Source organism: Vigna unguiculata, chromosome 4 (genome assembly GCF_037176805.1).
Source record: "Vigna unguiculata cultivar grain cowpea cultivar isolate G323 ecotype 2 chromosome 4, ASM3717680v1, whole genome shotgun sequence".
NCBI classification, from domain to species: domain Eukaryota; kingdom Viridiplantae; phylum Streptophyta; class Magnoliopsida; order Fabales; family Fabaceae; genus Vigna; species Vigna unguiculata.
Genome location: NC_140795.1, coordinates 48,830,684 through 48,844,196, shown reverse-complemented (window position 1 = coordinate 48,844,196; position 13,513 = coordinate 48,830,684). Strand labels below are relative to the sequence as shown.

Here is a 13,513-nt window from a genome sequence, read left to right as displayed (position 1 = left end):
CATTCTGAACTGAATCACAGATTCCTCAACCCTATTTTTGAAATAGTTTATAATCATTTCTTCATTGAAATGTCAAACCCTGTGTAAACTTTTACATTGCAAGGAACTAATTTCAGTAACAAGAAAAAGACTACAAGAAAACCAATATGAGTATTAAAAAGACTCTGTACCAATGATATGCTAACTGGAAGCATACTAGACAATTATTTGGCTTCAGACATCTAATAATTAGATAAAAGACAAGTAAAAAAGATTTAGACATACAAATATGATACACTGGAAGGTGGAAGAAGTTATAGGATACCCAAAGACTAAAGAAAACTACTACTAAACATTGTTTATTATGTAATATTATTCTTAAATGTCAAATTGCTTCATACCTTCCATACAAGACATTAATAAAGCCAATGTTATTTTCATCAAAATAACTATTATCTTGACTTCCTGCTGAAGTAGTAAACTGGATTCTATCCCCGCGCAAGGTCTCTGCCATCTTGAAGCTCAATACCTATAGAAACAAAGACATAATTATTTAGCTTACCGCTGAGTGTTATTTACTTAAGATGACATTACTGACTGAAAAGATATGCAGTATAAGGGCAGACAAATTACTTCTCTTGGATTTACAGTTTTAAATCCCAGTGCTTATTTTAGTGGGAGGGCGATTTGGAAGGCTATGCTCTTGATTAGAGGTGAAAGCATACTGTACCCAACCCTTGACCCTAGTCAACACAACCTAAATAGACTTTTGTGGATTGAGTCAGGTTGAATTTTATTTGGTGTACCCAATTAGAATTGGATTGGGTGAATTCCAAACCACTTTATCTGTGAAAAAATGTGTAGGTAGTAAGAAATAAATAGGGAATTATTTTTCTTGACTTTAAAAAAAAAAAAATAATGGTATTTAAAGAGAAAACGAAATCCTAATTAAAGGAAATACATCTCCAGACATAAAGACTCTAAATCAGGAGTAAATCTACCAAGTAAACTCCTAATCTCAATCCCTTGATTTAACGGGTTTCTCACAAACAAATCTATATTTATTATTCAATCAATCCATATTTATTGTACAGTTATGTGCAATATATTAACCCATAGTTCTACAGTATCTTTACTATTTAGACCAAAACACTTTCCTTCAGATTCAATAGTTTCTTGCCATTTTTCTTAATAGTAATATGGTTGTTAGGCCATACAGAATTCATAATCCTAGGAGAGTAACTTCGGTATACGGTGTGTACTTGAGTTGCAGTATGTTGGTACTCCGTAATGCATTTTGAAAGGGAAAGATGAAGTTTAGGACATGGCCAAACCTTTTCATCTTCAATGATCCACTGGTAATTTTTACATAGCTCATAGAAAGAAAACAGAGTACCCTGATAAAACAAAAAAGGTAGTCAATATTAGAATTTGAAATACAATAATACCTAAATTAATGGAAACTTGATTTTAACTGTGACCTCGGGAAATAATGGATAAATTCGCAATTTGCGGCCAATCCCAAGTTGTTCACTCTGTGCATGCAACATGACAGTAGACGGAATTCCCACCCGTAAAATACTCCGCGCTTCACATACCACAGTGTTACGATTCACAAAGACACTAGCAGTAATTGTCTGACAATAATATCTTGGATTAGACAAATATCTTCCACCAACCATATATGATTAAATGTAAAAGGCATAACACAAACTGTCAAAGGAATAAATATATGTTTTATATCAAATAAAAATTGAAATGATTAGCATGTGCATTCAAGAAAAAAACTATTCAAAGTAGAAAAAGTAGAGAGTAAATGTGAGGATCTCAAAACTAAAAGAAAATAATTTCTCTCTTATTCAGTCTCACATTATATACATTTGATATATGTACATACATTAATTGGATAATTTAAGAAACAAGCACAACCTATTCTGGGAAACAATTCTCCCGTGAGATTGTGGAATTTAGATGCTGGTAATAAAACAAAGATACAGCCAAAATACAAAATTAAAACCAATATGAAACTTCCAATAATATCTCGACAAAATAAAATATACTACACTAACAGTCATTCTTTTAGTTTGACTCATTTTGTCTTATGAACTACAGACCTTCATAAAAGAAATACTGATTCTTTTAAAATAAATTGATCAAAGAGGTAGTCAGGATCAAGCTTAGGTAAACTGAACAAATGTGTGATGGCCATGTTGAACTTGTACTGTTAATAAAGTGTTAAACAGGTAGTGCCAAGGTCAATCATACAATAAAAGATCATCGTCAGGTAAAAGATGACATGTTTATCTAATGAAGGTGAGTTCCAAAAATTGTTTAATACTAAACATCCCTGATTTGACCAAGAAACATGCATTGCCGGTGTTCAAAAAAGCACACCGTTGGCTGATTTCCACTAAAACACCATTGAAACAAGTCTATCCAATAAATCTTAGTATGTAAAGGACGGACCAATCAATAGTTTTTTACATTTGAGCAACCCCCTCTCGTGAAAGTCTATAAATTGTTAACAAAGCATAAGTTTAAGATTGTGCTGCTTAAAACTGCCTTTCCCTGATTAATTTTTAGGGTTAAATATGCTTTTGGCCCTTAATTTTTAGTGAAAATTGGAATTAGTCTCTTTTCGAAACTTTGACCCAATTTGGTCCCTCAACTTTAAAACTGCGTGAATTTAGTCTTTTTTTAACCAACTTTGTTAAGTTTATTTGACGTTTCAAACACATTTCATGATAGTTTCTTAGCTAACGTTGAAGCGAAAATGTGTCAAACTGTGTAAACAACTCAAATATTATCATGAAATGCGTTTAAAACATTAAATAAACTTAACAAAATTTGATTAAAAGAACTAAATCCAGACAGTTCTAAAGTTAGAGGACTAAACTGGATCAAAGTTTTGAAGAGGGACGAATTTCAATTTTCACCGAAAGTTGAGGAATCAAAAACATATTTAACCTTATTTTTATAAAATAGAGGGTAGAAAAACTTACTTTAAGTGCTTTAGTGTCTTTCTGCCTATTATTTTTTATTTTTTTGTAACTGGTATCAACTCTCTCATTTTCATTTTTAGTTGTATCCTTCATGGGACAGTAATTGTTTTCCTTTTTAGTATGGATTTGGTTTGGTCCTCCATGTATATACTTTTTCTTCCCTTTATATATTATTGTTGAATGTTAGGGTGTCGGTCTCGATGGGATACCAAGGTTCATAGTGATGCCTAGCATGTGGTCTTCAATAAAAGAAAAAAAAAACTTGTGTAGCATCAGCAAGTTGTCAATACTAGAAACATGGCCACAAACAAAACACAATTCAGCCAAAGTAAAAATATACCTTGTGTAGATGTATTAAAGCATATCGTTAAGGTAGTAAGTTTAAACCTAACTCAACCCTACAAAACCAATTCAGTAAGGTGAAATTTGTCTCCACTTATATACTACTTTTTGGTCTTATCTCTAACCAATTAAGGATCTCTAACATGAAGCATATTCATGAATGTCTACATTAGATAATATGGACTAATTGGGAATATTAGAATTTTATGATTCAAAATAAATTATGGAGATATGGATAAGATAAGAATGTCATATCTATCCAGATTTGTTGGATCAAGTTAAAGGGGACAAAACTGAATAAGATCATTTACTTTTTAGAAATATCTCTATGATTCTGTTTCCTTATCTGTGGGAGATTTGCTTCCGGTTAGGTGTGATTTAGTTTCCTCATTTATAGCAGATTTCACCTTCATAAATATATAAGTTGTTTCCTCTGTTAATGGTATCAATTCAATAAAAGAATATTTTTCTACAGATAACAAATTAGAACAAAAAATAGCTAAACAATAATAAGTCTGAACAGAATTTCACATCTTACAGTGTTCCCAACAGAACTTGCTGAGAGTCGACCAGAATATCTATCAATACTTGCAATTTTATCATTTTCAATTCCATACTCAACATGAACCCCGAGAGTTGGGCCTCCTTCCATTGTAAGCTATGCAGAGAACATAATCACATTATTTCATCATAAAACCAAGAAAATGGGAGAAAACAATGGTGTAAACTTCACGTCAGACCAATATTCAATGCACCAAAATGCAAAGATAAACAATGACAAAAAGAAAATGCTAAAACATGTAGACACATGAGCAAAAACCGAATTACTTCACTTGGCTTTTCCTGACTTACTCATGAACAAGGTACTGTAGGCTCCTTAAATGATTATAGACTAGATTCAAGTATGCAAATTTAGACAAATAAAAAACTGTAGGTGACTGAATCGAAAAACATAGATGCAATTAATTTAGTAAAAACACGAATCCTGAACCGAAAAATAAACTTGAGAATCTTGATATATAAGGAAATTGTGAGCAGTTATTTTCCAAAAAAAAAATGTCAACTTTGCCTTTCTAACTCAATAAAACACATTCCAAGAGAAGAATTTTTAGTATGTGTGTTTCTTTCAAAGTTCACATTCTTTCAAATTTAGCAATAAGAAACAACACCTGTACTTTGGAACATACCACATACGATGCACCAGGCAGTAGGAAAATATTGTCAGGGTGTATTCTTGGGGCTGCGTAAACTTCCACCTTAATAGCTTGACTTTGTACTACGTGTCCCAAATGTTGTACAGCACTGACCTGGTTTCAATAAATAACAAATTAGCTTGTAGATTTTTCATAAGTCTAAAGAATTTTGACTCAGATGAAGATCAAAATAAGAGAGGTTGACCATAGACTTACATAAAGGGTTGTAATTCCAAGATGTTTCCCTTTTATTTTAAAACTTGGTGCATTAACATGTCCACCAACAAGACTTGAGAAATCGTCAGTATCCACCAGGTCAATTATACTATCCTCAATGTGTACATGAAGATTCATGTAAACAAACTGTGTAACAGTTTCCAAATCAACAAATTGCCACTCAAAATAAAAATAAAAAAATAGGAAATAAAAAAACCCACTATGAATATCAAAAATGACCAAGAAAATGTAAAAGATAACAGTCTCAATGAGCATATTAAAGGCAGTAGTATAGTAATAACTATGTCAGAAGAGACCATATTAAAGCAGAACAAGCACAAGAAACTGGAGTGTGGCTCCTAAAACTAAATAGGGAAAACCATTCAAACCTGAGAAGCATCAAAACTATTTCCACCGGTACTACCAGCCAATAAGTCAATAGTTTGTAAACTTCCTTCCTGAAAAGATCAATAGCATATCATGAAGGAAAAATTATTCCATGGACATATATCCACTTACAAATTTAAAAATGACAAAGCAAGAGCATAAGATAACATGCCAGCTCATTATACACATGTTGAAGCAACTAGCAAAAACACCTTGGAATGTTTAGTGTGACATCTCACCAACTTGAGATAAATAAAAAGAACACAATATTATTTTAGCCATTTATAACCCAAAAAAAATCAATAACATTTTAGAATTGACATACCATCAGGCTAATCTCTTTTCCTGATATGATCTTGATCCACTCTATATCTGCAACTTGAACCTGAAATATTTAACTTTTATAAGCATTAACATAAAATGACATCAGCTAATCATCAGATGCCAAGACCAAGCTGTGATGCAGTACAACATACTAGGAAGCAAATTTGAAATCCTATTGACACTAGCAGCTGAAAACTTTTGCCCTTAATAAATTTCCCTCCCAAGATCATCAGCTTTAATGAATATTTAGTTAAAAGCTTGTTGGAAAAAATAAACATTGTTTCCAACTTTCATAAAATGCTTTAAAAAGCTATTATTTCCCCAAAAAAAACATCTTTCCCAAATATCCACTTACTCACAAAATGGAAGTCCGAGTTAGATATATGGGCATAAATATTATTTTTTTTCTCAGCCTAAGAGCAGATCCTTAGTCCATACACTAGAGTAAATGCAGCATTACAAAATCATAAACATGAGCCAATATGCAATTATAATGTTCTCCTAAGCTAAATAATAAGTATGAAAGAGAAATGATATTTTATATTTCTAGTAAGAAAGAAGGAAATGTGTTACACTATAACAAATTACAAGATTTGGTTTTCATTTTGTTCAAATGACAAAAAACACAAGTTTGTGGCTTACTACTAGTAAAATACAAAGTCATAATAAAGCAGAAAGAAAAGTGCATCGTCGCACATAAATAATTCAAACAGACAAGGGTCGATAGCAACACATTTCCAAAACCTATGATCGATAATAAAACAGATGCAGGGATATTAAACCAGGCATTGTCCTTAAAATTTCAAGCAATCCTGAATTGAGGGAAGACATAGCTTACAAGTGCAGAAGCTCTTTGTGGAGGATTTAGCCCAATATCATATATATTCAGATTAGCTGTCCCTAGCCCTTTAGGGGACAAAATCAATTGTAGGCATTCAAACCCAGATGGGGGTTGAATAACTTCTACAACTTGAGAATCATTTGTAACAGCTTCCAAGAAACAGCTCCCACCAACAATAGTCAGATTTACCTGCAGTCATATATGATAGGCAATCATTTATGTTTTTCTACAGGACAGAATATGTCGTTCAAAGGCCTAGGCTAAATTTCGTAAAGTTCCATATGTGTTTATGATACTATAAAAAATTGCAGTCAACGAGAACATAATCTGATAAAATGTTGCCCCAACAGGACTGGGTGCAACCAAAGCCTTCAGCAGAATATGAATGAAAACATATCGAGAAAATACTTCCTTAACCTAGGCTAAACACATAATCTATCTATCTTCTCATTAAAAGTAAAAGGCAAACCCAGTGTACAACCAATGCAAATTCAATGTGCAAACAGCTAAATAATTCTGGACCCCAAGCTGCAGTCACCAGATAAAAGATGTAGTTAAACAAATGGTGATTGTTACCTTTGCATCAGGATTGAAATATATCAATTTGAACTCTGGATCAACTCTAAGAGTAGAAACAAGCTGCATTGTAGCACCAATATAAAGATAAGACAACTTAAGACAGAGTAACAACAAAAATAAATATGGTACAAAATCCCATCATACAGAATAGAATGCAGGGAGAAGATGCAGTATCAGATACTAAGATTTTAATCATGGAAAGTAGAAAAAATCAGTTTCATATTGAAGAAAAATAATTTTAAAAAAATTATTACCTGTAAATGAATTGCATCTGTCAGAACATTTTCTGTTTCAGTAAACCCGTGAAATGTATCATCTCCCAAGATATCAGTAAAGTCAGTAACAGTAGCACGAACAGTGCACTAAGAAACACAGGATTTAAGATCACATTAGTCATCCACATATTAGAACAAGTATAAAAAGTTCATCACATGCATAAATGCTGTACAGAATGATATTACATCATCAAAGACCCTTTAAAACGTGTTTAAAGTATCACCCTGCATACAAAGCTATTTAATAGCATGACTTTAAGAATCATCCATGAAGTGGGTGAGACTGGGAAAAATTTGAGTTCGCTAAACCAAACTCATATTTCAGCATAGATTATCAGATTAATTTACACCAGTCAAGAAATATCACAAACTGGTAAGGTAATTATAGTATAAAATCCACTGCATAGATCCTTTGGGTCTTAGGTAAGAGACAAAGAATGACATTCTAGTACCTCTAATAAGTTACCTTACACAATAGCTAATTCAATTTTAAGACTGACCAAAGCATATGTTCCTAACAATACCTTGAGTAGAGAGCTAATTATAGAAGACTAGACAGATGGTAGAACTACATTACTACAGAAATAAAAGACTGGTTATCAGGAAGGGGACAAAAGCCGGAAGCAATCACCACAAGAGGTTGTTTATTTGTAAATCCGATCATTCATGGAGAAGAGTTATTAGACAAAACTAACAATGCTTTAGAAAGATGACTATGCTTACAATTCTAAAAGCTGGTATATGACAAATATCTGAATTTCAAAATCAGAAGCTTAAAGAAAAAGGTAAATTACATTCATCTCTCTTAAATTACAGATTTTTAAAAACATATTTCCTATCTTATCAACACTTCATCAAGAAAAAATTAGACAGTGGCTTGACTTGGACCCCATATGTGTCCACTCAAAATCAACTTGCACACATACTCACCAAAGGACTGAAGTGCATTAATTTTGAAAGAATTATACCCAAACTCGGAATGCAGAACACCTACTCCCCATCTTGAGAGGGAGTGTCAAAACCATGCTGCTCATTATATATTTTAGGATGTTTTTTATTTTGTCCCTGCTATAATTTTATTGTTTATTACAGGTATATATTGCCATTACTACTAGGATTATGTATTTAAAAACAATCCCATAATTACATAAATTTGTTTCCTTTGATTTAGCTCTCTATATTTTCTAAAATAATCAGCATGCTCACATATTTAATGGTCCAATGGCCTCATTATCGAAACATAGAAGAAAAATATTATTCTTTCTAAATCTGAGTAAACAAAAAAACACATATTTGAACTCAGACCATTATAAACTAGTTTTTGGGACAGCAAATTTTCACAAGCAAGTCTGATTGCAAAATTACCAGGCGCTGTCAAATGCAGCAATAAAGCCAAACAATAAAGAAAATGAAAAAATTAATAAGAATCTTTCAGTACCAGTCCTGATTCATTTTGCAAGGCCAGAAACATCTCCCAACTGTTAGACTTCACTATATCCAAAGCATAATCCCAGTAGGCCAGTCCCTCACAACTGCTAAGTTCCCACCACAAATTGAGAGAAGATGAATTTGCATAAGCCTCTCCCAAATCACTGATACCAACTGCAGATACACGAATAGTGCGTCCATTTGCCACAATAACAGGGGTATCATGAATTCTACCTGAACTACGTTCAGCTTGAGCTGCTGCTTTAATTATTCTGCGTTCATTCACTGAAAAACACAACTCACTTGAGGATAGAAATCTGAAGAATTTTGTTGTCAATGACTTTAACTCTGAAAAAATGTATACCTGGTTCATCAGCTATAACTACAATAGAAGAAGGAATGCTACACATCACAGACAACCAAACTTCAGCTACTGAAGGCAGAGGATGGTCATCCCCAACCAAATTTCCACGTTTAAAACGAAGTTTCTGAGTCATTTAAAACCAGAAAGGTTAATATTTTCCAACTTTTATGGCTTCTTAAGTCTAGGATACTTTCTACCAAGAAATAAATAAACTTACAAAGGTTCCCAGTCTTTGACATAAAACTCCATACAAATTCCTTAAGCTACCAGATACACGATGCACAAGAATTCCATCTTCAGCTAGAGCATTGGCTTCATCCAAAACTTCCACAGTTTCCACGAAATCCACACCTTTGTCCCATCGTTCAGGACCACCAACAAGTGCAATGTCTAAACTTGTGCCAGGTACAAGATATAACTCCTCTAAACCATGTGACTGCTTGTCATTTTCTGCTTGAGCCAAATCAAGCCAGTAACCACCAAATCGGTTTCCGTCACCTGCCTGGTGTAGAACAAGGGGTAGATATGCCACAATGCGTAAGGATGCTTTTAGTACAACAGGACTATGACTGTAGTGGTGATCTTCTTTGGAAAAAATGGCATGAATTACAGCTTGACCAGGATGAGAAGCAAAAACATATGTCCACGAACACGGAGAACCATCGACTGATGATTGGAGCTGAGTATTTGGCTCTTTCAAGTATAACAACTCCTGAGTTGCATTGACAATTACAAAAGACTCACTTCCAGATTTCCACTTTATCAATGAATTAAAGGCATCACATACATAGAAAAAGGAACCTGCAGATGATACAACAACATGAGAAAAAATTCATAGCAGAAAATTGCAAAAGAAACTTTACAATATCCTGAAATATTGCATCACCATTTGCTGCTTTCATTGTCACAGCAGCTTTGAGATATGATCCAACAACAGTTTCTACAGGAAAGTTGTGAAGCACAACCATAGAAGAAGGAATGGAGACTTCAACGAGGACCTATAGGAAAAATAAAATTACAAAAATAAAAAATAATGTATAAATTGTATAGAATTCCAAAGTAGATTGAAGAAAAAAATGTGAATACATTATGCATTGATAGAAAACAAACAAATAGCACAAAGACAATCCAACAGAAAACACCTCTTAGAATACTTTATGACAAAAAACATCACACTATCATTAAAAATTCTTAGATAACATGAGCCGAGAGAAAACAAGAGAATATAAACAATGAAAGAAATTGTTTTATTGATCTTAGAACAGTCTGAAATATGTACATGATAGCTATTTATAAGAGTCAGGTATCTAACAGAAACTTACAGCTGTACATAAAAGAAAGAAAACTATAGTAAAGCATACACTGCTGTACAAAATACAAGACTGACTTAAAACAAGTCAACTATGATCAACTATCAACTATAGGATGCTAACAAAAATTAATGTATCTTCACATTCTCCATTCACTTTCCTTTCTTTTAAAGAAAACCCTCACAAGGGGGTAGGCTCTTCATGAAAACACGAATATTTTAACACTATTCAATAAATGAAGGGAAGATCAGTTCACTAGGCTTCCACCGGTGTCCAGAAACCTCCTTAATTTTAGAGTCTCCACTGTGTTGAACACTATAGTGAGTAAAGTTTTCTGAGTATAGGACATATTTTAGGTTTGACCAATGGCAATGATGGCCTAGAAGGAAAACAATGGAATAAAGAAAGGTTGCTGTGTTGGAGCAATGCAGGCTGCGTAGGTACAATGGAAGAAAAAAAAAGAATGTGGTTTTGCGCAAGGGATTACACAAGCTTCCAAGGATTTAGAGTGCTAAAACCATGTCAGAAAATTTGTTTTTGATAATATTCATAGAAGAGCAACTGCTCTTAAATAAAATACATAGACATAATAACTGAAAATCCTAAATTATGAAGGATATAATCTATCCCTAAAAATTCAGGATGAATGATCTTGTACAGTAAAGAATATAAAATATATCGTCTGCCTATTAATCTTCCTAATCATGAAATGCAATTAAATCTCTTAATTATGTAATTAAATTTGTGCAAGGAAATATTAAGTGCAGCATAAATCAAGGGATTCTGGTAGGTGACGTTAGCAAGACCAAACATTTACAAATGATTAGATAATGGCTCAACAGCAAGTGGTCTATTGGGCTTACACATTAAGTAGAATAAGCTTTGACATCCCCCACGTTTATACTATCTATTTGTGTGGGAGATACAATATGAATCATAACTAATATCCAAATCAATATGATAAAAATAAAGAGATCCCCAATCGATAGGATATTATCTAAAAATTATACTAATATATAAAATAAGAATCAGAAATTAGTATTATCCTGTCAAGATCTTATTAAGATAGGAAAAGATAAAGAAACAAAATAAACTCAAATAAATCAACATTTAAACAGAAAGTAGGATAATCTTAATTGATGGTGCAAATCAAAGTGTAATGGGATAGAGTCACTAATAAAGTAGGGCAGTACAAGTGAAAATTTCAGTAAAGCACACACATGTCCAACTAATATGCTTATAGCACATACCACTTTCTACTCTTTAACCAAACAACATTCTTAAATTCCAATACCATAGCATATAACATAGGAACAGGATTGGGCTTAAGGAACCAAACATGATCAGATTTACTAGACATTTTGAATAAATAAATAAAAGTATATATTTTCCTTAACAACATTACCTCATCATAATTTAGTGAATCATATACAGATAACACTTTGATAGTAGCTTTACCAGGTTTTTTTGCCTGGACAATACCAAAAGCTGATACAGATACTGTGGACGAGTCTGAAGATAGCCATCTGAAGTCATTCACTGTTTTTGCACAACCTACATCACAAAAGGATCAATGAGTATAGGAACAAATATCAAGGACAAGCTTGCTACTTCAGATTGGAGAAGATGTTGGCTTCCAACCTCCTGTAGCCTTTAACTCCACCTCCTGATAAACACCCGGTGACCATGGCAATAAGATTATTCCACTATCATTGACCAAAGTGAACTTTACTTTATCACAAACCATGATTTCTTGCACAGCTTTGATAATCTGCAATATTTTAACTAATAAATGAGAACCTGCTCCTGAAAAAGTACTAGGACCTTCCTAAGCCAGGCAACAAATAGCCTCTATCAAACCCCAAAAAAAGAAGAACAAAATAACCACAAAGAACATATGGTGCAACAACTAAAAGACGAAAATAGTTGAGAAATGAACTGCAGAAAAATATGCTTATAAGGCTTCTATGCAACAGCAATCACCTCCTTTTTGTCATCAGCCCCACCAGGGTAGCTCAAAGAAGCTGTCAATTTTCCAAGTCCTGGTGAATAAGCCTCCAAGATTTTAGAATTCCGCCAGCCATGTTTAACAGCAATATCATTTGAAACCCAAAATGTTTTCCAGTATTGATCAGAATCGTTATCATAAACCTTAACATCATCATTCTGCATAGCAAAGATAAATGTTGAAATATTGATAGATAAAATCAAGATGAATTTGCAGACATAGAAAGGAAAATTTTCTTAGCACGATAGCAGAGTGCATCTTGTCAATTCTGTTATAAAGGATATTGTTGCTTATTCTTTCAGAATATATCAATGGCCTATCACTCTTCTGAAGCCAATTGAGTGCTAGATCTGGAATTTCATTTGGTCTGAAGATATTCATAAAAGAAGCTTGGTTACAGACAGTAAGGTGGAGTTGGACTTGTAGTCCAAAGGAGTAAGGGGGTATTGGTGTTATGAACATAAGAAAAATAAATAAAGATTCCCTAATAAAGTTGGCTTGTGAGTTCCAATTCAGTATTAGGATGTGGGCTGCTGCTATGAGAGAAAGGCTTATAATTGGTACAAATAGTATCATGGTACGGCACACTTCTTCTGTTTGGCCTGGCATAAAAGCTTGACTAAGCACTATTAAAGATTACACAAGATGGTTTTGGGGAATGGTTCTACTATCAATTTCTGGTTTGATGTGTAGAGTGTGATGAGGAATCTCTTACGCAACTTCTTAAAACTCCCAAAGATATTGGTTTCCTTTTGAAAGATAAAGTCAAAGACGCTTGGAATGGTCAGTGGAATATTTCTGATGAGGGTCTGCATAGAATTCCCATGCTCACGGTTAAACTTGATGACATGGCTTTGGCTGATTGCGAGGATGAACCAGTGTGGTCTATGGCTGAGGAGTTTCTTCATGACAAGGACCAAGTTAAATCTTATGCAAATTCTATATGGTGTAATTGTATCACTCCTGCTAGAAGCTTGGTCTTGTGGAAAGTTTTGCATCAGAGGATACCAGTGGAGGAAGTGGTTCAGCATGATGGTGTTCAGCTCAGTTTTGTCCATCAATTCTGCTTTGCAAACCAGGAAATTTTGGAACATTTTGTTTATACAATGTCCTATTGCTTTTAAGTTCTGGAATTAGCTGCAGAATAGTATGTAAAACACTTCTATGGATTTGGGACTATGGAGGAACTCGATATTGGGTGACACAAAGCCCAACAAACTTGGACTAGGATAGCCTCTGAATGGCTCTAATACCATGTTAAGTTT

General features: G+C 33.5%; 1 protein-coding gene across 5 annotated transcripts in view; it reads right to left on the bottom strand.

Annotated features, from left to right (window-relative positions):
- EMB3012 (embryo defective 3012) overlaps window positions 1-13,513 on the bottom strand; it is a 29,256-nt gene that overhangs the window by 9,220 nt on the left and 6,523 nt on the right. For all 5 annotated transcript variants that reach the window (XR_014994597.1, XR_014994599.1, XR_014994598.1 and 2 more), the window contains exons 6-23: window positions 12,224-12,406; window positions 11,882-12,011; window positions 11,646-11,794; window positions 9,817-9,928; window positions 9,148-9,731; window positions 8,931-9,054; window positions 8,577-8,851; window positions 7,118-7,225; window positions 6,861-6,923; window positions 6,282-6,473; window positions 5,445-5,504; window positions 5,122-5,190; window positions 4,733-4,879; window positions 4,511-4,630; window positions 3,862-3,981; window positions 1,461-1,616; window positions 1,314-1,376; window positions 381-508 (exon numbers count right to left, since the gene is read on the bottom strand). Coding sequence is in view for 2 of the 5 variants with exons in the window: in XM_028068275.2 (XP_027924076.2) it covers window positions 381-508; window positions 1,314-1,376; window positions 1,461-1,616; window positions 3,862-3,981; window positions 4,511-4,630; window positions 4,733-4,879; window positions 5,122-5,190; window positions 5,445-5,504; window positions 6,282-6,473; window positions 6,861-6,923; window positions 7,118-7,225; window positions 8,577-8,851; window positions 8,931-9,054; window positions 9,148-9,731; window positions 9,817-9,928; window positions 11,646-11,794; window positions 11,882-12,011; window positions 12,224-12,406 (2,783 nt within the window). In the remaining 3 variants the exon portion in view is untranslated. The remainder of the gene's footprint in view (window positions 1-380; window positions 509-1,313; window positions 1,377-1,460; window positions 1,617-3,861; window positions 3,982-4,510; window positions 4,631-4,732; window positions 4,880-5,121; window positions 5,191-5,444; window positions 5,505-6,281; window positions 6,474-6,860; window positions 6,924-7,117; window positions 7,226-8,576; window positions 8,852-8,930; window positions 9,055-9,147; window positions 9,732-9,816; window positions 9,929-11,645; window positions 11,795-11,881; window positions 12,012-12,223; window positions 12,407-13,513) is intronic.